At 45.0% G+C, this 25,059-nt stretch overlaps 3 protein-coding genes across 3 annotated transcripts; 2 read left to right on the top strand and 1 right to left on the bottom strand.

Annotated features, from left to right (window-relative positions):
- Positions 1–338: 338 nt before the first annotated feature.
- Positions 339–1,770, bottom strand: LOC311350482 (cystatin-like). The gene is made up of 3 exons (XM_084470503.1): positions 1,446–1,770; positions 811–921; positions 339–646 (listed from the first exon to the last, which is right to left on the bottom strand). Exons 1-3 carry the CDS (start codon positions 1,656–1,658, stop codon positions 566–568), a joined length of 405 nt encoding a protein of 134 aa, XP_084326629.1. The 5' UTR covers positions 1,659–1,770; the 3' UTR covers positions 339–565.
- A 7,752-nt stretch (positions 1,771–9,522) lies between these two features.
- sft2d1 (SFT2 domain containing 1) lies at positions 9,523–20,715 on the top strand. Its single transcript, XM_084470467.1, has 8 exons — positions 9,523–9,786; positions 10,521–10,607; positions 11,884–11,966; positions 13,995–14,076; positions 15,501–15,536; positions 15,628–15,686; positions 17,342–17,371; positions 19,941–20,715. Exons 1-8 carry the CDS (start codon positions 9,724–9,726, stop codon positions 19,978–19,980), a joined length of 480 nt encoding a protein of 159 aa, XP_084326593.1. The 5' UTR covers positions 9,523–9,723; the 3' UTR covers positions 19,981–20,715.
- Positions 20,716–22,514: 1,799 nt separating this feature from the next.
- prr18 (proline rich 18) lies at positions 22,515–23,363 on the top strand (the record flags this gene model as incomplete). Its single annotated transcript, XM_084470065.1, has 1 exon — positions 22,515–23,363. The coding sequence occupies one exon, from the start codon at positions 22,515–22,517 to the stop codon at positions 23,361–23,363; it is 849 nt and encodes a 282-aa protein (XP_084326191.1).
- Positions 23,364–25,059: the final 1,696 nt, after the last annotated feature.

The raw sequence follows: 25,059 nt of genomic DNA, 5'->3' as shown, positions 1-25,059 counted from the left end.
TGGTATATGCTGCTTTTCCAGTAGCTGTTCGGCGATCCTTATTTCATGGTGGCTAAGAATCTTTATTTTAATTGGACTGTGTAGACTGTTCCCATAACGTGACAATATTTGTAAAATAGATGACACACCCTTGGACTAACAACAGAAAAATATTGTTGGAAAAATAATACATAAAAAAATAAATACAAATAAAAATGTATATTCAACAAGCAAAATAGTTTCAAGGAAATGGATGCAATTTTACACCTTTTTATATTTAAAATCATTGGAATAATATAGTGTGCTGACAAGTCCACCTTAAATTAAATAAGCACAACTATACACAAAGTATGCAAAGATCTGCTAAAATCATTTTATTGTGTTTAGAATATACAGGGCATACAAGATTACAATTAAATTGTATTGCATAATTGAAAGGGAAACAATTCAATTGAGTTGATCAACCATTTAGACCCAAATATGGCATCATTGGAAGCATACTATTGCAAATAAATTTCAGTCCTTGTGAACACAATACACATTGTGTACGTATACTGCAAGCAAAGTCAAAGGTCCGTCGGGGGCATTAGACTATGGGGCAGGTTTCTGAGGTCAGCCTGACGGTGCCGCTCCAGTGTTTGTACACCACAAATGTGCACTGGTATGTCTGTGGGACGGAGATAGGAGTAAAAAATGGGTCAGAGTTGCACACGTACACACTCCCATTCATAAATAAACCTAACTCAAATATGCAAACATCTCCATAAACAGCCTAATAAAATTTAAATAGGTAAATATGCATGAGCGTAATACTTGAGGACATTTCTTTACCTGAGCAGCCTCTTGGTCCCCGTGAACCGGGCAGTCTGATTCAACACCGGTCTTTCTGCAAGCCGTCTTGCCCATTTCCACGACGAATTTGTAGTTCACGCCACTCACCACCTGTGGAATAAATAAATAAATAATAAACTGTTTGAGGAACCAAAGATTATGCAATGTATTTTATGTATGTGCAAACCATGGGAATTGACATTATCTGACAGACATTCGTAATTCTGATAAGAATGCTTGTTAAATAAATAACCATTGGAATTGAGTAGTATGCCTATCTATGTAAATTCAATATGTGCATACGTTGGTTGTAACCATTGACCAATATTTATTTATTTTTGCACTTTGCAGAAGTAGGCCCCACTTGCTAATTTCCCTTTCCTGTTTCTGCAAATTTTCCCCATTCCTCAGTAAGAACCTGATCGGTTGAATAATCCTGACCCATCAATGTTGTTCATACTTTCCTTGATTATCACAAACTAACCAAGTCTGAATAACGCCATTTTCCTTCGGGACAAAATAGTGGTCTGATGTTTACTTGTACGGCGATGGTCATAGCCTGAGTCATTCGTTTACGGCTCACTGCAGAGTAAACATCAACAACAAGTATCAGCCTAGAAACAGAAATCACAGACCTGTTTTTGGACCGAGATCACTCGGGCGACCTGGCGGAGGTACAGGTCGTTGGTCCCCGCGTTGTGCCTCACCACGGCGAACTGCAGGGCGTCTTTAACCCCCTGATCGGTAACATTCGCATCGGAGTAGCCCCCCATCATCTTCGAAGCCATCACGGCAACATCCGTGGCTAGGGCGAAAACCGCAACGATCAATAATGTTTTCCAAATCATGTTTTTTGTTGGGGTCTGAAAACGCCGACGAACGTCTGATTTTTAAAAACAACACTGCGACGGGGAGCTGCGACGGTATTATATAAACACACTGACGTCATTTAAGGTCATCGTCAATCCAAACACGGCCAGCCTATCACCAAACTCGGGACGGGTCACGTGTGACTTCTAAGCTGATTTTCACAATAAAGATGTGGGCGATTAGATATGTAAGAGCATTAAAATAGTCTCAGGGTCTGAAATCAGACCCAACTACCATTGGATCAGTGTAAAAGTGAATGCGGAAATAACCTAATTTATTTATTTAACTAAATAATGATGAGAATATTATTATGATGGAATATACCAAAGGGTGGCTGCTGCCCATACTATTTTCTACAGTCTCAATGACGATTTCCTAGGTTGTACTTCACTACATTTGCATTCATATTTGAGGTTGTTTATATAGGTCATGGCTTTTTATATTTATCAGATTATGCAGCTACTGATATGATGCAGCTAAACCCTCCCAGAAATACTCCCTAAAAAAAGCACATAGTGTGCAGCCCAAGCATGAAAAAAATAGGTAATTATGTTAATGTAATGCATGCATAACATACGTTTTGAAAGCAAATGTGAAGATGTTATGCTTATGTACTTGCTGGGTCTCACTGATAGCATGTCTAGGATTCTCCTTGCAACCCTGCAGTTTGACCTGCAGGGTTGTGGCTCTATGACCACATCTGAAGCAGTTTACTGGCATTCATCATGGGAATGCAATCATTGAGAAGCAGGGTAAGTACATGCAGTGTTCAAAACTCTACCATACTCTATCTACCAGCAAAACAAATATTAAAGCAAGGTCTTGAATAGTGGATTTTATAATAGTTGTCATATTCTATTAATTTTTTTCATAGAGAAATGTATTACTGGCAAAACAGTTAATAGAAAAATTGCCAAAAGTCAAATAATTCAACATTGGCAGCTAATTGGTCTTCACGATCACCTGCTGCAGTTCAAGAGAACTAAGTTCTCAAATGTCATGATGACCTGATCTAGTCCCTCCCACGTGCTATATGCAGAGCATATGACAAAACGTCAGGGACAGATTAACTATCCCTGATCTAATTTCTACAATATTTTTCAATTTATTATATATATTCGTTATATATATTCGATTTATAGTATTTTTGCGATAGCTGAGCCTGGATGTGCTCTGTGGAGGTTGAGTGGCACTCAAAGACTGTAAGGCTGCGTGTTGCTCCACGGAGGAACCTTGAGTGAAAAGAGTCTGGATTGTGAATGGACATCACGCAGAACAGACGGAGCTGGACCAAAGGCATAGGTTACAGTAGGCAGACTCTATTTTTTTTTGCCCACCATCCGCACACATTTAGATTAAATTACTTTAAACTGCCACGTGATTATTCTGCTCATTCATTAAGTTAGGTATAAACTAGTTTATTGGTTTATTTATATTGGAAAGTATAGCCCTATATTATACATTTCACTTATATGCATTTTTACATTTGATTTTAATATGTCATTACTTATTCAGTGATCTCAATTGCCAGCAGAGCAAAAGCAAAGGCGTAGTTCATTTTTTTCCTCACTGTTGATCTCGGGTACGTTTTCACACGTTCTAACAGAAAACAACCTTTCTCGTACTGATATCCTGCTCCAACATAGGAGCATGAGCTCCACAAATTATCTCTCCCACATATTTGTGTTAACATTGTGCATTTAAAAGTTAACAAATAAATACATTTTAACATAGTTTTAGATGAGATTCTATATTTATTTATTTATTTCTGTATTTTATTTAATGGAGGCAGTTGATCTTCTTCTATACATCTGTCTGGCCCTCATGTCCCAATGAGGCTCTAGGCAGGGCCTAGAATACCTATGCGTAGATCCAGGCCTGAGTACAGACCATACCAGACGCAGCTCAGTGCTGGTCCTAAATGGCAAATGTCGCAAGTGGATGCAATGTTTTTTCAGTGCAGATTCATTTGAACTTGATTGAACTTTAACTTGAGCAATTTGGGTTGGTTGAATATCATACTGCTGTTGCCCCGCCCTAAAACAGCATACACCACATGCCACACCCCATTTGTTGCCAAGCCCCAAAACAAGGGGATGGAAATACAAGGGTTTGATTGATTTGTTCTCCCCTATCCCCAGGTCGCCACGCTTAACTCTTCTGCTTCAGTGGCAGAGGAGACGTTGCAACAGAGTGAGACGAAAGAGTGAGCAGAACACTGCTGAGTCAGCCGCTTCACTGTTTGTGTGTCTGCTCGTGACCTTTGACCCCGTTTTGTCTGTGCTCCACCCACAGTTTCTGGAACTGATCAAGGAGTGGACTCACAAGTGGTGGGAGACGGAGAATATTCTGAAAGTGCAGCAATACGTTCACATGATGCATGCCTGTTTATACAGATACAGGAAATATTTGTCTCTCAGCTCAGGCCAGAAACCTCAATTTAAAAAGAAATGGAATAAACACCACCAGCAATGTAAACACAAAATACAGCATAAATATTAAAGATAAAATATGGATCTTCCCAACAGCAGAGTGTAAACAAAATAAAAGTATCTATGTTGCCAAGTAAAGTAAGTGACTCTAATGTATAGTGTCTCAGGTACATTCCAGACATATTGCACAGCAACAAATCAGTTTAAATCAATAATTTGCATAAATAAGCCAAAATGTATTGGCTCAAAGTAACTGAGTTAAATTTACCGTTCAGAGTGACTCACTCACTTCTGGTAGGGAGAGGTGCTAAGGAGTCCAATGGCTGATGGACCTGTCGCCAAGTCACGCCCCCCAAACAAACCAGATAACAAAAACATACGGGTCTTCCAGGATCAATCGAAAGGGACTCCATTACGCTATGGAGGGTTATATTCAAAACTTTAAAATACATACAGAAGGTAACAAGCCTAAATTCAGTTGGTATTCTGACGTGCCGCACAGTCTGATCCACATTGCACACTTTTTCTTGTCCCGTTGTGGCTTGGGAAAAGGGATGAAATACACATATTTTTACACAAACAACATAAATCCACAATTAAATTGATATATTATGCCTCCTCCCTGTTGTTTTCAATGGAGTTGTCCGAGCCGATGTCCGAGTATGGTTGCGGCTGGAATGTCATTGGCTCATCTGCGTTCTGGGCTCTGCGACAATTAAGGATTTTCCGTGGATCTTTTTATTTATTTTTTATTTTTTATTTTTATTGAAGGCTGATTTATTTACATAAATCAAGGCAATAGACAACAATAAATACCTCTTAACATACAAGGCACATTAGGTAAGAGAAATAACTTAAATTATATAAGGTGATAATAACTAACATAAATAATAGAAAGTAGAAAATAAATAATAGTAACATGAGAGAAATAAATAAAAATAAATAAAAGTAAATAAGTCCAGTAATAATGAGTCCACAATCTTCCATAGTTATTCTAGAGGTCATCAAATATTTTCAGATCTTCATAAGCTCTAAAAAGAGACTTTGCATGTTTTCTTTTCATTAGTCTTAAGGCACTGAGATGATTGTCCACAAGGGTATGAGGTTGTTCAATACCAAGTCACTCTTAATGTCTTTCATGTTAATACCAAACACAATATTTTCTCTTGTGAGAGGACTAAGTAGTTGGATTTTGGTTGATAGCCAGTCCTGTAAATCCTCCCAGAAGGTCACAGAGTACAATGGAAAAACAGATGATCTGTAGTCAATTTCAGTATCACAAAAGCTTCAGTTATTGTGATCAACATTAAATCTCATTCTCAGCAGTTCATTGGATGGATAAATATTATATATAATATAAGAATTTTGAAATTGACTTCTTTTGTCTTAGGACTTACAGGGTAAGTAATATAGTTAGTTCTCAGTTTCTTAATGTCTAATTCTGAGAACAGTTGGATGATGGAGTTTCTATTTGATCGTATTGGGTACAGTATATTGTTCAGGTGATTGCGTAACAATTTGTTTGAAATGTTATCCAGAAAATCTTTCCCATTACATTGAAGCATGGGCAAATTTATCGCACATGGCTGTGTGTCTATGTATTGGACTAATAGTCTTACTGGATCAGGGATCGCTTTGGCCACTTTATCAAACTGAGTGCATGTGCAAACTATGTCATACTTTGAGCAAAAGTTTTCATGAGTTAGCCAGTGTCGATGATCGTTAATTAGGTGGGTTACTGACCAGATATTTTTATCCATCCATTGCTGTAAGTAGAGAGATTTACCATTACACAGCACATATCTGTTGTTCCAAATGGGGGTTTGATGTGGGGTAAAGTTGTGTGTGTACATGCGTTTCCAGCATAACAGCACCTGTTTGTGGGATAAGGATAGTTTGACTGGCAATTTTTCAATATGAAAATCACATTTAAGAACAAAATCCATACCGCCCATTTTTTTGAACAACCCCCTGGGGAGACAATACCAAATACAGTTTTTGTTCAGCAGAAAGGATTTTAGCCATTTTAATTTCAGCACAGCATTTAAACACTCAAAATCAATTGCTTGTAGACCGCCATCTTTGTATTCTTTCTTCCCGTGGATCTCCTCGCAGCCAGGAGTCTCGAATGAACGCACAGCTCTGTGGAGACAGTGTCGCTGGAGTGGGTTAGAGTGCTGCACCAGCCTCATTCCACCACATGGGTTTATTTCCCGTCCCACACACAATTTGGCTTTAAGGTATAATTTGTTTCAAATTTTATAATTTGTTTCTTTCAGGTAATAATGGTATTTTTAAATGAATGGAGCCTAATTATACATTGGCTCCATTAGGCCATGCTTCAACCTCTGCCACTTGCACTTCTGGCGTCCGACCAGTGGGTGTCACTGCAGCTCTTTGGAACTCTCTTGGAGGCTGCTGCAGAGACCGTGTGGAAATGGCATAAAAAGGAGCGGTAGAGAGTGAGACCTGACATAGAGCTCACAGGTGTCATATTTTGACTTTTTGAGATTTTTGCATATTTTTTTTCATACCCCCCCCCCCATCCCTATATGATTAATGTAAAGGCTGGCACAAAGATGGAGCCCTCCCTGAGCATGACTCCTCTACATGCCTCTTGTGTGTCAGTGACGGCTGTACGATCAACCCTTTTACCCCGAGACCTGATTAAAAATGTGTTTTTAAAAAACCACAGACTTAAACAAATGGCATCTGTTTTGGGGGGAGCATAGTGTATCAGATTACCTCCTGTGGCATTATGCATACATTTAGTGTCTCATGTGAATCATGTGTATCATGACATCACCGCTGTGATATATGGTGCACAAGCTGTTGCTAATTCCCTGTAACTGTATGGGTAAACAGAATAGAAGAAGAAACATGGGGTGGCACATGGCACGGATTTACCCCAATACGACATCTTCTGCTTCAGAAAATGGCATTCATGTGGCATTTAAGGGCCCGGCAGCTTGTGAAGTTAATTCCTAGCATGGTAATGGAACAAATTAGCAGCCTTCACCACCACTAATTAAGGAGTCTTGATTATTGACATATGGCACTTTTGTTGCCCACTGTCCTGCATGTTAATTAAAGTGTCAGCGTTATTAATCGCCGCCTCAGAGTTGAAATGGAGATACCGCCACGGTCCATCGCCGAAGCGCTAGGCAATATTCCAGTTGGCCGCGATGAGTCATGACACGATGCGAGGCGTAAAGTCCCCCCCTTTTTTGTTATTTTTTTCTGTATCATTTTTTCTAATAGCTGCCTGGCACTTGGATATTGCCATAACTGATAAAGCCATAAGTGCTTGATGAATTGGTTTATGGATTTGACATTTGTCTTCCTGCACATTTGCACTCTGTCTGGATACAAGATGACAATGGGGACCTCGCTTGGTGGGATGCTGTGTTGGTGGTGGCTTCTTCTGGGTGGTCCGTCTGGCCAAGGGAAGGAACACCCCACTGTCCGTTTGTCTGGCAGCCTGACAGCACAGCAACGCCTTCTGGTCAGGATCACCCGCAGAATCCCGCAGCACCTCAAAGTATTTATTTATTAGAAGGATGATGACGTAGCCTAACAGTCCCTGATGTTCACAGCCTACCTGTCGGCATCAATGAGCAGAAAGCCTAATCCCTACCCCTTCGCGGGAACGCGCAAAATCTAGGGTAAGGGCTCAAATCTATAGGGAAGGGGAAGAATTGGGACAGGGCCTTTGTATTTTACTGTGTATCCTCCTGCTTGAAGATTTATCTGCAATAAAAATATCTTGACAGCTGTCTTGAAAGAATGTCATCGTCATTTAGAAATAAACAAATCCTTTGCAAAGCAAGTTTGAGTGTCTGCATAGGCTTATTTTGTTATAGTAGGCCTATGGATGTTTATTGAAGGCGATGTTGCTCGATAGTTGATGTGATAGTTAAATGAAAATGATGCCTTTCAACTTCTTCTGTAAGGGTACCTCTCACCGGAGCTATTTAGAGAGATAAAATAAAATAATATGATCCAATAGGTAGGCCTACTTGAAGTTATCTCTAAATAGCTCTGGCTCTCTCATCATAGGAATGCAATGGTGCGCTTTCATCCACACCTTCACCGACGATGGGATAGCAGTGAGGTCTTGATAATGAAGTCTTGGTAAGCTTTTATTTATCTTTGTCGGGCACAGTCAAATCACTGGAGAGATCCTTATGACAACTGCTTGTACGGATTAAATCAAACTGCTGCGCACAAATTTTGTGACAGGATTTTGGAATCCGCTGATCACTTTCATACCAAAATTCGTCACATCGAATTATAAATGACTGCATGTGTTTGTGGCGTCGTGTGACAAACTCGGCCGTCATTTTCCTTACCTTTTTTTGACCTCATCAAACATTTGCCGGTATGTCCATTAGATGGCGCCATTACCACAGAACCCAGCCTGTCTGTCAGCGACGCCTCTTTGGGAGGCAAACTTCATCATCGGTAGGAGATAGGCCTATCTCACACAATTACACGTGGCCCTTTGCTTTGTCAGTTTGAGGCCGAACTGGATCTCCATCACAACATGAAGTGGAATACGGCCCACACTAAATTACACTCAAACTAAGAGGCCGGTGCTAGTTGTTGTTTTTTTTCTTTACATTTAGCATGCATTTAGGAATGGAGAAATTCGAATTAAACCACATATGATGATCAACTTATATCTCACCCCATTAACCATTATGAGCTCACTCTAGTTAACTCACACCGACAGAGTATCCTGAATGCCAAGACAGAAGTCATGGCATTGCTTTGATATAATTTCACTGTCATCTACACATACATCCTTACGGATGCAACAGTGTCCATAACATTATCCGATATTTGATCATGAATTCTCAGCGTGTGAGTGAACAGTAAACATGTGACTGAGTGGAGCATCCCGTGGGAAGGTCATATGACTGCCCACGGTTGGACAGGATCCTGTTAATAGGATGATAGGGGGGGTCGCGTCGGTGATCTCCTCCTCACTTGTTTGCAGTTCAAGCCCCTGGAAATTAAGCGGGGGAAGTCTTTAAGAATCCAATCGGTTACCTCAACTTTATTAGGCATGGGTTGCTTGTGCACGATATTCTTTTTAAATAAAAATAAAACTGACATTTATTTTCATTGTCACCTCCTTGTGTACAACGCATTATGGGTGCATTATAAAAGAGGCATATTATACAAGAGGCATGGACCAAACCTTGATATAACGCGGCTCTTCTTCCGGCAGCCAATCCCAGTTTTGGAGAACGCCAATGGCGTGCGTTAGTGTAAATATCGAACCGCCCCCAAAGACTTGAAGGACATTCGCCGCGACCAATGCAACGAGGTGATACTGAAGCCCCTCCTACTCACAGGCACGCCCGGGGTGGAGACACGCCCCGTATCGCGGCGGTGCCCACGGAGCGCGTCCCGGGGACGTCCCGTCTGTTTTCTACTGACGTCAGCGTGAAACTTCCGCCCGGACCAGCCCGGAAACCAGTCCGTAGTCAGCCAGACACACTTTACTCAAAGTTAATTAGAACAAAACGAAGCGCTTTAGGTGACAAGCACATAGAGATCAGCGGAAAACACAACAACAACATTGTCCGGCTCCGTCTCGACCATGGACAAGCTGCGTCGTGTGCTCAGCGGACAAGAAGACAACGAGGAGTCGGGGCTCACGCAGGTAATCCTTATGTCAGGGTGGTGACGGTTATCGTTAATATAGTCAATGATTTGCATGTTAACAGTCGTTTTTTTGGGTTTGAGACGTAAGGTTAACTCAAGTATGGTATTAACCGTACTGAATAAGGAGCATTGCATACATCTGCAATGACTCCTGATGAAAGCTGTCACGTGCTTCCTCTTTGGTGTCACACTGTGGTTGTTTTAGATGAGATAACAGTAACACCATAAGTTATATTGATTGACCTAACAGTGATGCACTAAATGTGTGTGTTGGTACCTTTTGCACGCTTTCACCTGGAGCAGGAGCAGAGGAGGTAAGATTTGGAAGTAATGATTTTGTATTTCTTTCATGATCTTTTTTTGTTAATTAACTCCTAAGAAACCCGAAAGTGAAGAAGCAACATGCATGTGTTGCATTGTGTCAGTGTTGTCGTTTCCTGCCTAGTTCCTCACAAGTGTCTCTTATGCCTCTTATGTCCAACGGGGTTATAGCACACGTGGTTTAGGAAACAGACTTTCGAATATAGACAGACACTAGTGTGTGTGTGTGTGTGTGTGTGTGTGTGTGTGAAGTATGCAGGGGGTGTACGGGTGGTGGCGGGAGGGGGGGGGCCTTTTCCACTAGAAACATTATAAACACGGGCTCCACACTTCCCCCTATTTACGGAAGGCTCAGGTCCTGGTGGGCTTGCACGTCTTGCCCCCGTAACATCCTCTGATTGTTGTGTGCAGATCCTGGACGGCTCCACGCTCAACTACAGCACCAGGGTGAAATGGTTTGTCATCTGCTTCGCCGCCGGCGTCCTCTGCTCCATACTGGTGAGGGACTGGGAGTGTCTGTCTCGGGTTGATGGGGGATGTTTTGCATGTCCATGTCCTTTGTAATGTCGCGTGTGTCCACCCGGTTTCCCTCTGATGTCGCAACCACATCGACAGCACGTTTCCTGTGGGTTGTAGCTGTAGTGTTCTTAATAGAAACTTGTTTTATTTTTAAGCACCTGTTGTGCTTATGGAATTCATTGATTTTTGTTGTTGTTGTTGTTGTTGCATTCTTCCTGAATGTTACAAATGTTAAGTGTTTTTTTTTGCTTCACAGTGACGGACACATTTTTGTAAAGAGTTGCACTTAATCAATTATTTTCAAATCTATTATTTTTGTAGTTTGAGACAATAAAACGTTTTTTTTGCCCTTTGATTTGTACATTATTCATTTAAATAATTTTAAATACGTTTAAATCAAGAGCGGTTTGTAAGAACAGTGAATTTACGTGAAATAAGGGAATTTAACTACCCAGTTGTATCTGACACCTACCTTGAACATGGCAACATGGGTCAGCCATTTCAAAACAGTTCTGCTCCATCATTTCCTGTGTCTCAGCAGTTTGTGATGAAATGTACACTACCACTCAAAAGTTTGGGGTCACCCAGACAATTTCATGTTTTCCATGAAAACTCACACTTTTATTCACCAGTTTTCAGCTGTGCTAACATATTTGCACAAGGGTTTTCTAATCCCATATACAATTCATTATTGTCTATGTTTATACAAATACAGATCTGAGGAAGATTACAACATCCCAGGCCATATCTTGAGGACCTTTTTCAGTAATATTTCTGAGTGCTTTTGTACTGAGCTGGTTTCTACTTGAGTGAATGTTTTAATAGCTGTACGTTTACTTTCCCTTGAGTAAATGTGTTAGTAGCAATTACCCATCGTCTTAGCATCAGACCTCTCTCACTCCTCTCACACTAGGGGTGCCCCTATCTATGGGAAACAAAACGATAACTGCCGAAACATGTAATCAGGAGGTAGAGCTGGTTGACTTGTAAACCGAAGGTTGCTAGTTCGATCCCCGGCTCCTCCTAGCGTCGAAGTGTCCCTGACGAGCTTGCCGTCATCTTGCGTAGTTGACTTCGCCATCCATGTGTGAATGTGTGTAAGTCGCTTTTGTTGAAAGCGTCTGCCAAATGCCCTAAATGTAAATGTAGCCAGTTAATTTAGTCAACATGACAAGGAGCTATCATGTTATACATGGGCCTACCTCGGTGAATGTGTTTCCAGTCAGCCGACCAAAATCTTCTGTGTTTTTGCCAGGGCTCAGCATTGCTGTTCCTCCCAGGTGGGATTAAACTGTTTGCTGTCTTCTACACAATAGGAAACATCGCTGCACTTTCCAGGTAAGCTGCACTGATGACCCTTTGACTCCAGTCCTGTGACTGACCTACAGTAATGCAGTGTTTGGCGCACGTCATTCTGGTCACCTTTGGTTTTGATACATTATTTTATATGTACATCGCATATGCCATTAACTAAAGTTATGGAGGCTTTATGGGGATTTAGCCAGTCTATATACTACTACAAATGTGTAGTATATAGTGATGATTTATTTATAAATCTCTCTCTTTCTCTTTCTCTTTCTCTCTCTCTTTCTCTTTCTCTTTCTCTTTCTCTTTCTCTTTCTCTCGCTCTCTCGCTCTCTCTCTCTCTTTCTCTCTCCTTTTTTTTTTTTTTTACATCCAGCCAATCAGAATCAAGCATTCTTAAACAAAGTAGAATAAATATATATCCTGCCTCCTCCACACCTATGCATACAGAACAATGGATGGATAAGCTGGATCAATGTAGGGTAAAAAATAATGAGCTACAGAAGCCCTTTAGGGAATAAAGCCTCTGGACATGGTAGCACTTTGAAGTAACACTATATTGGCATAACCAACCTGAGTTTGATCTCATTGCTTAAAATGCCATTGAAACAATACTAGTTTTATCACTAGACAATTACCTTGCAAAGGTATTGATTCCAACTCTTGGGGGCGATCTCTTTGTATTGAGGTGTCCTGTGTCAATATGTGTAGCGATGAGAGAAGCAAAGTGAGTCATCTGCTGTTTTCAGAGCCCAGGGTTACGGTTCGCGTTGTTTGGTTCTGTGTTCAGTGTCAGAGCCTGTACTCTGGTCTTTTTTTAGTGTTTATTCAACGTCATCTTTTGAAAACCACATTCAACTTGAAATCACCACCTTCTAGTCTTAAGGTATTTTGTTAAGCGTTTGAGACGATGTGGTTTTGCAATGTATTCCAAAGTACGAGCCTGGTTCTTTTCCTAACACGACCTGTGGGACATTAGGGAGATCAGATCACAAATGAGGCGACAGCCCCATTAAAGGACTTCCCCTGACATCTTTAGTCAAGGAGCTGTGGTGACGGACACGTTAAGCTCGTTGTTAATTATTCATTCTTTTGTTTGTATAAATAATATATATATTGCTGTGTCCCATTCGTATGTGTATATATATATATGTATATAAATATGTGTGTGTGTGTGTGTGTGTGTGTGTGTATATATATATATATATATATATATATATATATATATATATATATATATATATATATATATATATTACACACAAATGAAGAATTAACAACTAGCTTCACACGAGCGTCACCACAGTGGGCACTGCTGTGATAAAGTGCTGGGTGTGATGTCAGCGGTGACGTCGGGGTCTTAAATTAGTCTTTGTCTTGGGTGGTAGCGGCGGTTCCGGCAGCAGCAGCATCCTGGTAGTGGATGGCATTGCTGCGTTCCACCCACTGGGTGCTGGGCAACCAATGGGGGGGGCGGGGGGGCTCCAGGCTGTCAGGGTGCACTTGTTGCAGAAGTGACGCCACTCACTCACACAGCCCCCTCACTGCTGCCTACCCATCAGCAGTGAGCTCGCCCCCGCACGCTCGCTCGCAAGGCCCCGGTGCTGTCCGTGTGAAAGGACATTGTGTGTGTGTGTGTGTGTGTGTGTGTGTGTGTGTGTGTGTGTGTGTGTGTGTGTGTGTGTGTGTGTGTGTGTGTGTGTGTGTGTGTGTGTGTGTGTGTGTGTGTGTGTGTGTGTGTGAGACGACGTCAGGGGCCCACCAGCGGCCTGAGCGACCAGCGCATCGGGGGGGGGGGTTACGTCAAGCGCCCCAGAATGTGTCACCGTTGTGTGGGGATTTAAAGATGAACGATTTTTAGCCTTTTGAGATTGTTAGGGACGTGTATGTGCGCGTTGTTAACCAGGTTTTGTGTGTGATGTTTGAAGGAGCGCTGGGATTGCATTAACTGTAACAACCGTTTTGTTTGTGGAGAAACCCACTCCAATGCAGCTTTTGAACCTTTTTTGTTAGTCGATGTGAATTTGTGAACACCTTTCTCTGTTGTGTTTTTGCCCAAAGCACCTGTTTTCTAATGGGACCATTCAAACAACTCAAACGCATGTTTGAACCAACAAGACTGATTGCCACCATTGTCATGCTGGTAATTACATTTTCTCATTCATTCATTCATTCATTTGTGCTTTGGGTTGAACTGTATGGTAAACTTTGAATAATAACCTGCACTCAACTATACATGGGTGTGGCCTCCTTTTGTGTTATCAGTGCCACTCAGTTTACAGTCAATTCTGTTATCTATTTTTGCATGCTATTATAAACGCCAGGCCCTACAAGTCTGAGGCCTTCTACAGTTGCAATGTAACCGTAAAATGAAAAACCCACGCAACCTGTAGTTGGTAAATGTAATGACTGAAAACAATGGCTGTTTCTAACGCAAGTGAGCTGGTGCTATCCAGTCACCGTAGAGTTCCCATACCGCGTTGGCTGGCTTCTTCCTCAATATGTGAAATGGCGGCTGAATGACAACGTTTGTAAGAAACCAGCTTGTTAATCAGCTGCGGGCATGAACACTCCTTTCCAATAGCATAGTCTGCTGCTGACTAACGGGTATTAGTGAGCGGACAGACCGGTTTATAACGGATCCTCACCACGTTTAGAGAATGCAGAGGGAACCATATCCAAGCGGGTTAGAAGCCTTAGAAGTGTGTGGAGACGTCCCAACCGATCTGAAGTGCATCGCTAGGTTACCGATGCACGGGACATGGTCGTCGTGGTGTCCACGTACATCTGGGATCAACTGCATTCCAGGGCCCACATGTCACTCACATGGCCATTTGCACACTTGTGTTGTCATGGAAACTCTGTACTCTGCCCTGCCTCAACTTTGTATCCACAATGGAGCAAATAATGGACACTTGGATACCAGACAATGGATCCCACTGTTTGTGTGATAATACTCCAGAGACGTGCCATTCTTTGAATGGTGGGGGGGTTGCAGGGGTGGAATATTCTACTGAATTGCGGTGTTTAAAAGATTAGCGGTAACCATAAGGATGAGAAAGGTTGCCTGTTGACCAGTGAAGCAGAGATCAAGACAGAGACGTTTTGGAATGCAAGGCTTTACCGCAGAGCGGATCAGCATGTATGCTACTTGGGCCGACAAGATAAAAAAAAAAAATGTAATAACCCAAGAAATTAAGATCAGACAAAGCAAATATTAGTCTCCTAATACCTTGGACAGGTTAGTTAGAGGTGCGTTCACACCAAAAGCGTGCAAGTGATTCAGCATCAAGCGAAATTCACTTCAACGTTCAAATATTTAAACTCGAGCGAATGAGGCAAATTGGCGTTGTTTGTGCAAGTAGAATTCACGTTTATTTTGAGAACTTTTATGGTTCGATTTTTACTTGTTTTAGCACTTTGAGGGCCATATACCAAATGCCATTTTTGTTTGTAGAGAGGAGCACCTGTGCATCTCACAAAAACAATCTGGATACAAAAGCACTACAGGAACGTTATCGTTATTTAACGATGTGAACTAACCCTTGACCATTTTCCCTTCCCTAGCTCTGCCTTGTCTTAACACTATGTGCAGCATTTTGGGTAAGTACACGCATTGACACGTACTATCCCATACCACGAAGCGATGTCACATAACGTCTCGTCTTAACTTTTCAATCTCTCTTTCGTACAGTGGAAAAAGAATCTACTGGCCATCATCTTCTGTATTCTGCAGTTTTTGGCGATGACATGGTAAGTTTCCAGTGACCTCTTCTCTACTACCATGACACTGTGGGCAAAAGGGTTGTAATCGCTCACACCTCTTCCAATCGAGGCATATTCTCACACGAGTGGGCTTAGGCCCGCGGGCCAGCTGCCTCCGCCCTGAGCTCCATGTCAATAGGGGTTGACGTGAGCCAGCTGACGGCCACCTAAGCTGATTTACTGCCCTGGGCGCGTGCTGCTGAGCCAAATCCTGCAGCACTTAACCGACAACTGTTTCAGGGGGCTAGGAGTTGGATGTGTAATTTAAGGCGTGGGCAAAAGTCAAAACGTCGTCAAAAAACAAAATGTAAATTTGTTTTAAATGTGTCAATTTTTTTACACGTACGCCATACACATTTCTATGAGCAGTCGAAAAAGGTTTGCGTCTTCCCTTTTTGTTTTTGCTGACCAATCAACAACAACAGCAGGCAGGCTTATCCTGTCCAATCAGAGGGGTTGGTCAGTCGTGAGACCTCCGCGCTGACTTTAGGCTTCCTGGTGGATTGGCCTTGAGGTGAACCCGGGACACGCAGAAGGATGACCTTTTGTAATCCCCGGGTCACAGGTGACTCACTCCATCACGGCGCACACAACGAGTGGGTCTCGCTGGCCGGCAGGAAGCCCCACCTGAGGACTGACCCTGGGGGGGGGGGGGGTAAGGTCGCCACACCGAGACCGAAATGTCTTTTGTTTGTGGGTCAGCCCATCTAGTGTGTTCCTTTTAAATCCGGGTGTATTTGCACAGGACTCACCCAGGGATTGTGTTTGGTTTGAGTCCATGGGACTGGACCCCCCCCCCCCCCCCCCCCTCCCCGCCAAACTCGGCAGGTCATGTGATGGATGAGTAGAAACAACCAACAGTCGGCCCCACACAACGCCAAAGCTAGAAGACCACATGACGAGGGAATACGACTTTTCTACCTCAACGCTTCATTTCCTGATTGAGACGCATTCCAACAACTCCTGATGGAATGCCATGGGTGAACCTCCTAATCACTCCTTCTATGGCCAATCAGCTGGCCTGGGACCAAAGGGCAAGAGCAAGAATGCCCTTTCCCTCTGTCTTCGACTGCTTGTCAGTCGGAGCAGTGTGTGGCTGGGAGAGTCCGTCCTGGCCGGGCGAGAGCACATGAGATTGTATTCCCTTCCCAGAAAGAGCCCTCAGGCTTATCATTCGGCTTCCGCCATGAATTCCGCACATTTTTGAGATGGTGCAGATTCTGTGCCCAGTTCCTCTCCCTGTGATCGGCGCCCTGTAAGACAGTTCTTGAGCGTTGCAGCTGAGTTTGGCTGGCCTTGCTTTGGTCTGTGCGTTGGTTGGTTTGGCTGCACGGTGAGGTCTGTGTCATGGCCCGGTCCTGGAATGTGTAAAGTTGCTCTAATGATCTTCTGGACACCTTGAGTTATGTTGATGAAATATTACGTTGATTTATCGTTAACATTTTATTTATATTTATATTGTATACAACAACCTTTCATTGGAAGAGAATCAACTCGACTCCAATGTTGTAATTGTGTTTGGGGGGTATTATTATATTATTATTATTATTATATTGACTGTAATTAAACCGTTTTTTGTTTTTTTTACAAAACTGCCAATCTAAATTGCCCTGACTTCTCATTATTGATCTCTTTCTCTTCAGGTACGGCATCTCGTACATTCCATTTGCCAGGTAAGGAAACAATCGGAAAGTGTGTGTGTGTGTGTGTGTGTGTGTGTGTGTGTGTGTGTGTGTGTGTGTGTGTGTGTGTGTGTGTGTGTGTGTGTGTGTGTGTGTGTGTGTGTGTGTGTGTGTGTGTGTGTGTGTGTGTGAGAGAGAGAAGGCAAAGGTTGTTTTAATCTTCCCACAGCGTTAGTCCTCACTCACGTTCTGCTGCATGGCTAAGCTCACACACACACACACACACACACACACACACACACACACACACACACACACACACACACACACACACACACACACAAGCGATGACGACGCCACTGACCACCGCGCAAAACAACATGTTTTGATTTACCTCGAAACTGCTGTTGGTCTCCACCATATGGCGCTAATCCCGCCCCCCCTCTCTGCGCTACACACACGGGGGCTTGTTGTCCCCCGCCGTCCCGGTGGTGCCGCTGGAAGCCCTGCTCTCCGTGTGGGGCCCGTGTCTCGGGGAACAGTGGCTTCTGTGGCATAACGCACGGACGTGCGTTATGCCACAGAAGCCACTGTTCCCCCGGACACACAATGGACCAACAAGGAACACACAATGGACCAACAAGGAACACACAATGGACCAACAAGGAACACACAATGGACCGCCCGGTTAAGTGGTGGTTATAGGACAATAAGTGTTTTTACCCAAAGTAAATACTCTGCTGTATCCGGGCTTGGGCGATATGATGTCTACTACCTATCATAGGACACACAACCAAAATGTGGGATTTTATTATTTCACAACCCCCCCCCCCCCCCCCTAAAATGTCATTGGGTTCATGGGGTTATTGATTGCTCAGTTATTTTTTTTCAACACAAAGCCATATGCCGCAGCACCACGACCCCCCCCCCCAGAGCTAAGTGCCAAATGGAGAGGGAGGGGCTTGTGATGTTGTTTTCCAGCTGTGGACGTCCTCCCTGTTTCTCATTGGGTGTGACGCTCCGACGGCCCTGGGGTGACCCCCCACCACCCCACCTTCTCCAAGGCAAAGTGCCTTGTGCACGGGGGCGACCTGATAATCCATCCTGACAGCTGAGACCCCCCACGGCTACACACCGCTGGCCCCCCCCCCCCCCCCCCCAAACCCCACCCCCGAACCTGACGACCACAACCCGACCGGCCAGACGACAGACACGCCGCTGCTCGTGGCCAAACGTTGTGCTCGGACCGAAACCCACCGTTGTGCCATAAAACACGTGGCATTTATTTTTCCCCAGTTGCTGCCGAACCCCCTTCGGTGACGTGTGGTCATGTGTTGTTTTGGTCGCCCATCAACAAATGACCCCCCCCCACACACACACGGCCCCTCCCTCCCTCCTAATCCTCTTTGCTTTAATCCATTTTTTTCATTTTGTTGAGGATCGGATTATAAAGCGTGTTTTAAGACGCAAGTTAGTAATTTTCGGGGGTGTTTATTTGACCCCCAGTCACCCTGACAACCGGCTATCTGCCCCCCCCCCACCCCGCCCCACCCGGCCCCCCCGCAGGTGATCCGCTAGTGACTGCTACCTGGCGGTCCGCTCTGTGGAGCCGCTCTCTGGGCCGGCCGGGCCCCTGGCTCCCCCTGCCTGCTCTGGGTACCCCGCAGGAGGCAGGGGGATGGGGGGGGGGGCATCCTGTGTTCAATCAGCACAGGAAACCCACGCAGAGTGGTTCTTTATTCACACTGCTAATTCAGAGGAGGAACAACGAGGCATCCGATTTGGGTGTGAAAGCAAAGTGTGTGTGTGTGTGTGTGTGTGTGTGTGTGTGTGTGTGTGTCAGCGTGTGTGTGTGTGTGTGTCAGCGTGAGTCAGTGTGTCGCCTACGATATGAATGAGCGAGGTAGACCAATCGGAGCAGAGCGGAGGGAGGGGGGGGGGGAAGGGAAGGCAGTGAGGGTGCAGGCAGAGGAGAGGTCTCATCAACCCACCCTCCCTCTCTTTCTCTCCATGTCTAAGGCAGGGCTGTGATTCCCCCCCTCCCCCCTATCCCTCCCACCACCTCCCCCACACCTCTCCTCCCTCTTAACCTTGACGGCGTTTCCGCCCTCCTCCACACAGCATTTGAGGGCAGCAGCCAAAAAAAAAAAAAAAAAAGGAAAAGTCTGCATAGCAACATGCCGCCGGCGATACGGCGCCGGAGCCGGGTAGGCCAGGAGGTTTTTCCCTTGGTTGCCGTGGCGACCGCCGTGCATCACATCCCCCCACCCTCTCCTCCTCCTCCTCCTCCTCCTCCTCTCCCCTCAACAGGCAGTACCTGGACAGTCAAGCCACCACTGCTTTCTAAGCATGCGGTGCCTCCCTCTCCTCCTCCCCCCCCCCCCCCCAACCCCCCCTCAGCTCAGTCAAAACACACTTAGTAATTCATAACGTGCCCCGCCCCGAGCCGGCCAATAACAAGGGGGAGCGCATGCTGGATGTGTCGCCGGGGGTTACGTACGCCTCACTGCAAACGGCGCATGGTGTGTGTGTGTGTGTTTAGAAACGAGCCATTTCCAGCCGGGGTCTATTCCACCGTTCACCTTTTTTCTTTCCAATTTCTGTTTGGCTTCCTGCACAGAGACGCTGTGATGAAGTGCTTCACGACCTGCCTGAGTTAAAGGACAGAGGAGCAGGAGGCCTGTCCCGAGAAACTGAGCTGAGGACGGCAGCCCCACTGTGTACCCCGCATAGTGGACTTTGTATTATAGAATGTTTTTGTTTTGTTTTTCCAAATCGTTTCTCTTTAAAATCCTTAACTTTACTGTGAGTTCTTCCTTAAGTCACTGAATTAGGAGATATATCCACGCCTGCAACCATGATATAACACTTTCTGACCAATGTATTCATCCTGGTATAAGATTAGAGATTTTAACACTCCTTATTATTTATATGCTTGTTTTCTTGAGCATTTTATACATTTGCCGTGCAGGGAAGTTTCATTAATGTTGATATCCATATTTTTGGCACCCTTTTGTTTCACGAAAAAGCTTTTGTCAGTGTTTTGGATCAAAATGTACATACTTGACAGTGGGACTCATTATTTCCCCATTCACGGTGAAACAATACATCATATTTTGACCAATACTTAAGCATAGACACGTATGTAAAAGAGTGGTTGTTTAGTACATCATTGAAAGATAAAACTATTAAAAGAGGATAGTGTGGGATAGTCTTATATTCCATCTTCCCTACAGGTGATGGTGCCTTGCTCCGTTCATCAACAGTTCATAAACAAATGCATCATTTCAGAAACACAGAGGGAGTTTATCCTCAGCCACAGAGGCACACAATGTTTTGTTAGTGAGCACTGTTGTATGTGTGTGTACGTCAATAAAGCTCCTCTCCCCCCAGCATCTACCCCAGACACGTGAATCTCATTACTCTCTCTATCTCAATCTTATTATTTTTCCAATCACATATGATTTTCCAATCATATGTCGAAAAAACAACTTGGGTCATTTCTGCTTTCGTAAGCAAACCTGACACGGACGTGACCCAGTAACACAAGGATGCCCGGTTTCCCCTCTGCATCGCGCCGGCATTAGCTTACAGCCTCTGAGGATGCGGTTGTCATGACAACCTCCAGGAGGAAGCATCCCCTCCCCCGCCCACCATCATCGGTGTTCCCAGCGCATGACACACTTTCCATTATGCTAATGAGACGGAGTGAGAGAGAGAGAGAGAGAACCGCCTCACACTTACCTCACCCAGGGGTCTCCGCTACCATCTTGACCTCCGCTTACTGTTAACGTTCAGGCTAGCGGTGGATTAAGAAGCTACGGTCATATGTGTCCTTTTAGCTCTGCACGGTCACAACAGACCGCTACTAAATCCCCACACGGGTTATAACCCCGGGATTCATTCTGGTCCACCTCCAGGATGGCAACATGTGATTAGGCTCATTCACCAAATCTTGTAATGGAATCTCGTGTATCCCCCGCCCCCCCCCCCCCCCCCCCCCCCCCCCCCCCCGCCAACACACCCCTCAAGCCAAACCGCCAGCAGGATGTATAATGTGATAGTGGATTAGCTTGAGCAAAATCTTCTTTCCCTGCTAGTTCTTCAACCAGCCGACAAATCCTCAGCTCGCAATATTAGCGTCGCAGTAATCTGGAGGGATCAAACCATTCTGCGACTGTATCGCGGAAGAGGGGAGGCGGGAGGGATTAGTTTTGTTTTCCCAAAACAACGAGTCGGAAGCCATACGTTCTGCTGCGCATGACAGTATGAAGAGAAGAGAGATAAAGATAATTAATTTAGCCTGATGCAATCTGTCGCCTCTAATCGTGACTTATTCAGTTCTGCGTTGGTTGCGTAAATGAAACAGCCAACACACTTATTGGAAGTAGGCCTACCTATTATACAAAAACGACCATGGGTTTAGTATTAACCCTCCATACACAACAAGTAGCCTAGTACTCTTCAGTAGGTTAGTAGAAATATGTAGGCCTAATACGTCTAATACAACTATAAATTTGTTTCATGTCACAGGCAGACCTACAACATCACCGGGAGCAAACAGGTGACTGTTCTGTATCGCAGGCCTTTTAGGTGGTGGATGTGGATTTGCATTATTTGTTATATTAAATGGCTATTGGAGCTTGAAGTAGGCCTAGGCAAAAGCCTCATAGAATATATAATATATCTCTTGAAGCAAATTGGTAGCATTAAAATATGTCGCACTATTTTAGACATAGGCTATTGTTCGGATGTAAGTCAGACCGTTGAAAGATAGCAATATTTAACAAAAAAAATGATATCATTTGTGTTTAGTTGTACTATTATTATTATTATTATTTGTGTTCATGAAAAGAAAACCCATCGATCAAAAAACGATCCATCCGAATTCCCGCTAAATATTTCTCCATCCGTCAGGGTAATTAAAGGCATCCCTCGGTCCATGTGTGTGCGCGTGTGTTTATGGCTTTGTTCCGCCGCCTGTGCATCCTGGCCCCGCCCCCTGCCCGACGCTATAAAGAGGCGGCTGGGCACCAGCGCTCCAGTTGAATTCCAGCGGACAACAGGTGCAGGGTGCGACGCGCATTAGGATTTGGATGATGCCCGTACGGAGGATACTCGTCGCTTTGTACGGACCGGTGCGATCTCCATCCGCACTTTACGATTCACTCCTCGACTCTGGTCGTTCGTAACGATGCCTTTCCCACCCATTAACCTCCACCAGAGGATCACGTCACCTGGTCGGGATCTGTTCCGGAAAAAGAAAACCAACGCGGTGCCCCTTCCGACCTCGGCGCTCGCGCTCAAACCCGGAGCGGAGGAGAAGCCCAAGTCCGAGAAGGACAAGTTCACCAGGTCGTGGCCCGCCGCCAACCTGAGGAACCTGGGACGGAAGTCATCCCAGCAGCAGAAGACCAAAAGCCCCACACGGCAGCCCGCCTTGGCGCAGGAGGAGCGGACCAAGTGCTCGTGGCTCCCCGTGTCCAAGTCCCAGGACTCGTGCGGGGTCGTCACGCGCTCCAGCTCCATGGAGTCCACCACCGCGCGGGGGTGCAGCAAGCAGTCCTCGCGCGGCTCCCTGGGACGCACGAACCAACCAACCGCCACCGGGGCGGAGAAGGAGATCCAGTTCAGCCTCAGCCTGACGCCCGAGGCCATCCTGGTGATCCAGAAGCGGAACCTGGAGAAGCAGATGTTGGCCAAGCAGCAGAAGTGCTGCCTGGCCTCCACGGACCTGCGGCACCGGCGGATCTTCCCGTCCAAGAAGGCGCACGGACACGGGGGGTCCGGCACCGGGTCCAAGGGCCGTGACGCCCCGCTGGCGAGGCTGGAGGACGTGGAGCAGGACATCAGGGCCATCGTGAAGATCTCCCTGCTCAACGACCAGTACAAGTACGACGACGTGGAGTACGAGGAGGAGGACGGCAACGTGGACGAGACGGTGGTCCGGAAGTGTAAAGAGTGGCTGAAAGGGGTCGAGAGCGCCGCTGCCTTCGGGAAGGTGGACCGACTGTCCACCCTGCCTCACCTCAAAGGCTGCTGATGCTGCCGCACTTTTTTTTGGACTCTTTGCACGAACTTGCTGCCAAGTAAAGGCCGAGAGCCGGCGATCCACTCAAGGGAAGCGACGCGCGTCCCCGCGGGAGCGGAGCGCGCGCCCGTTCAATGTTTTGATGGGAGTCGAATGAAGTACCTTAATATTGTCTTCCGTTTTTTTTGCACATGTACATTGGTTTGTTTTTTTGTTTATTTATTTTTGTTTGTTTGTTTGTTTTTAACCGCGCGCTTGCAAGGAAAAGGTCCGCGTAAAGGAACGCGTGTGCGCCCACGGTGGAGCTCCGCGCGCGGCGAGCGGAGCGCGTTCCTTTGTGTCCCGAGAACAATGGCTGTCCACGGGAACCGGGTTCGATTGCCGTTTTATGGAAGTAGAATTTTATTTCTCACATGGAACACCTCTTTATACCTTTTGTACAGTATTTAATATTTGTGAAATATTTGAACCACTGTTTTTGTCAGACGACACTTTTATGCCATTTGAAGTAAAACAATATACACAAAAAAATCTAATGGAATGACTCGTTTCAAAATGTGTTAAGGCCTATCGTATTTCAGATGGAGATCTACTCCTTAATGTGCTGTCCTGACTCCCCTTGTGATCTTTTGACGCTCACTGCACGGTCGTGCGGGGGTTAGCCTTGCTAAGCGTCTTAGATTTCCTGCTAAGCAGGGTTTGCCCATAAAGCGCACGGATCCAGTGGCCAGTCGCGCCCGTTACGCCTTCAGGTTAATCACTCAGAGGCGTAATGGACACCTGGCATAGGACGTGGACGGATGAGGACGAACACTTCTGAACGCTGTAGTGTGGATGCATGCCGCATTCACTGCAACGCGTGATTCAAGTGGCCCGCAGTGTCCAACTATATGATCAATGATGTGTTTTTAAATTAGTTGAGCATGTTTATTCAGCCATACTCATATCTGATGGCACATTGTAGGACATTCTAAACGGAGGGTTATAATGGCGGTATAACCTATTGGCTGTTATTAGTACTACTGAATAGTACTACTGAATAGAAAAGTTTAGTCTTGCAGTGTAGTCTGAATGGTTGGGAGGTAGTGTGTGTGTGTGTGTGTGTGTGTGTGTGAGAGAGAGAGTGTTTGTGTATGTGAATGTGTGTGTGAGAGAGTGTGAATGTGTGAGAGAGTGAGTGTGTGTGTGGTGTTTTGTAATTGGGGGAGGTTAACCCCATTACATTGTTCCCTGTTACTTGGTTACCAAAGTTTGTAGGATTAGGATACAGCACAGGACACACAGGAGTGTAAGTTAGCGCGCTGTTCACCTAGCTCAGCACACCAGCCCCACCGCTCCTCCACCACCGGTAAGCCATTTCAGAGCTCCTCATGTATTTCTGCTTTAAGTGTGACACTTGCAGGGTCCAACATTCACAGCCACGCGCTTATGGTGGATACATTTGACAATTTGGCAGATTTTGGTGGCAGCCAATAAATCTGCCTTTCATATTCAAACATCTGCTCGGCCGGCCGGTTTATTATTTTTAGTTTTTTTTCCCAGTTTTTCCAGGTATAAAGAAAGACTTCAAAATGTTAATCTTGGACCCTAGATGATAGTCCTGGGAGAAACCAGTAGAACACACACACACACACACACACACACACAGCTCCTGGCCTTAGTCTACATTCACCTGTGGTGTGTGATTACATTACCGCATGCACGCATG

This window comes from Micromesistius poutassou (genome assembly GCF_964030765.1).
Source record: "Micromesistius poutassou genome assembly, chromosome: 7".
NCBI classification, from domain to species: Eukaryota; Metazoa; Chordata; class Actinopteri; order Gadiformes; family Gadidae; genus Micromesistius; species Micromesistius poutassou.
Note: the sequence above shows the minus strand (reverse complement) of the source record. Positions and strands in the feature narration are given on the sequence as shown.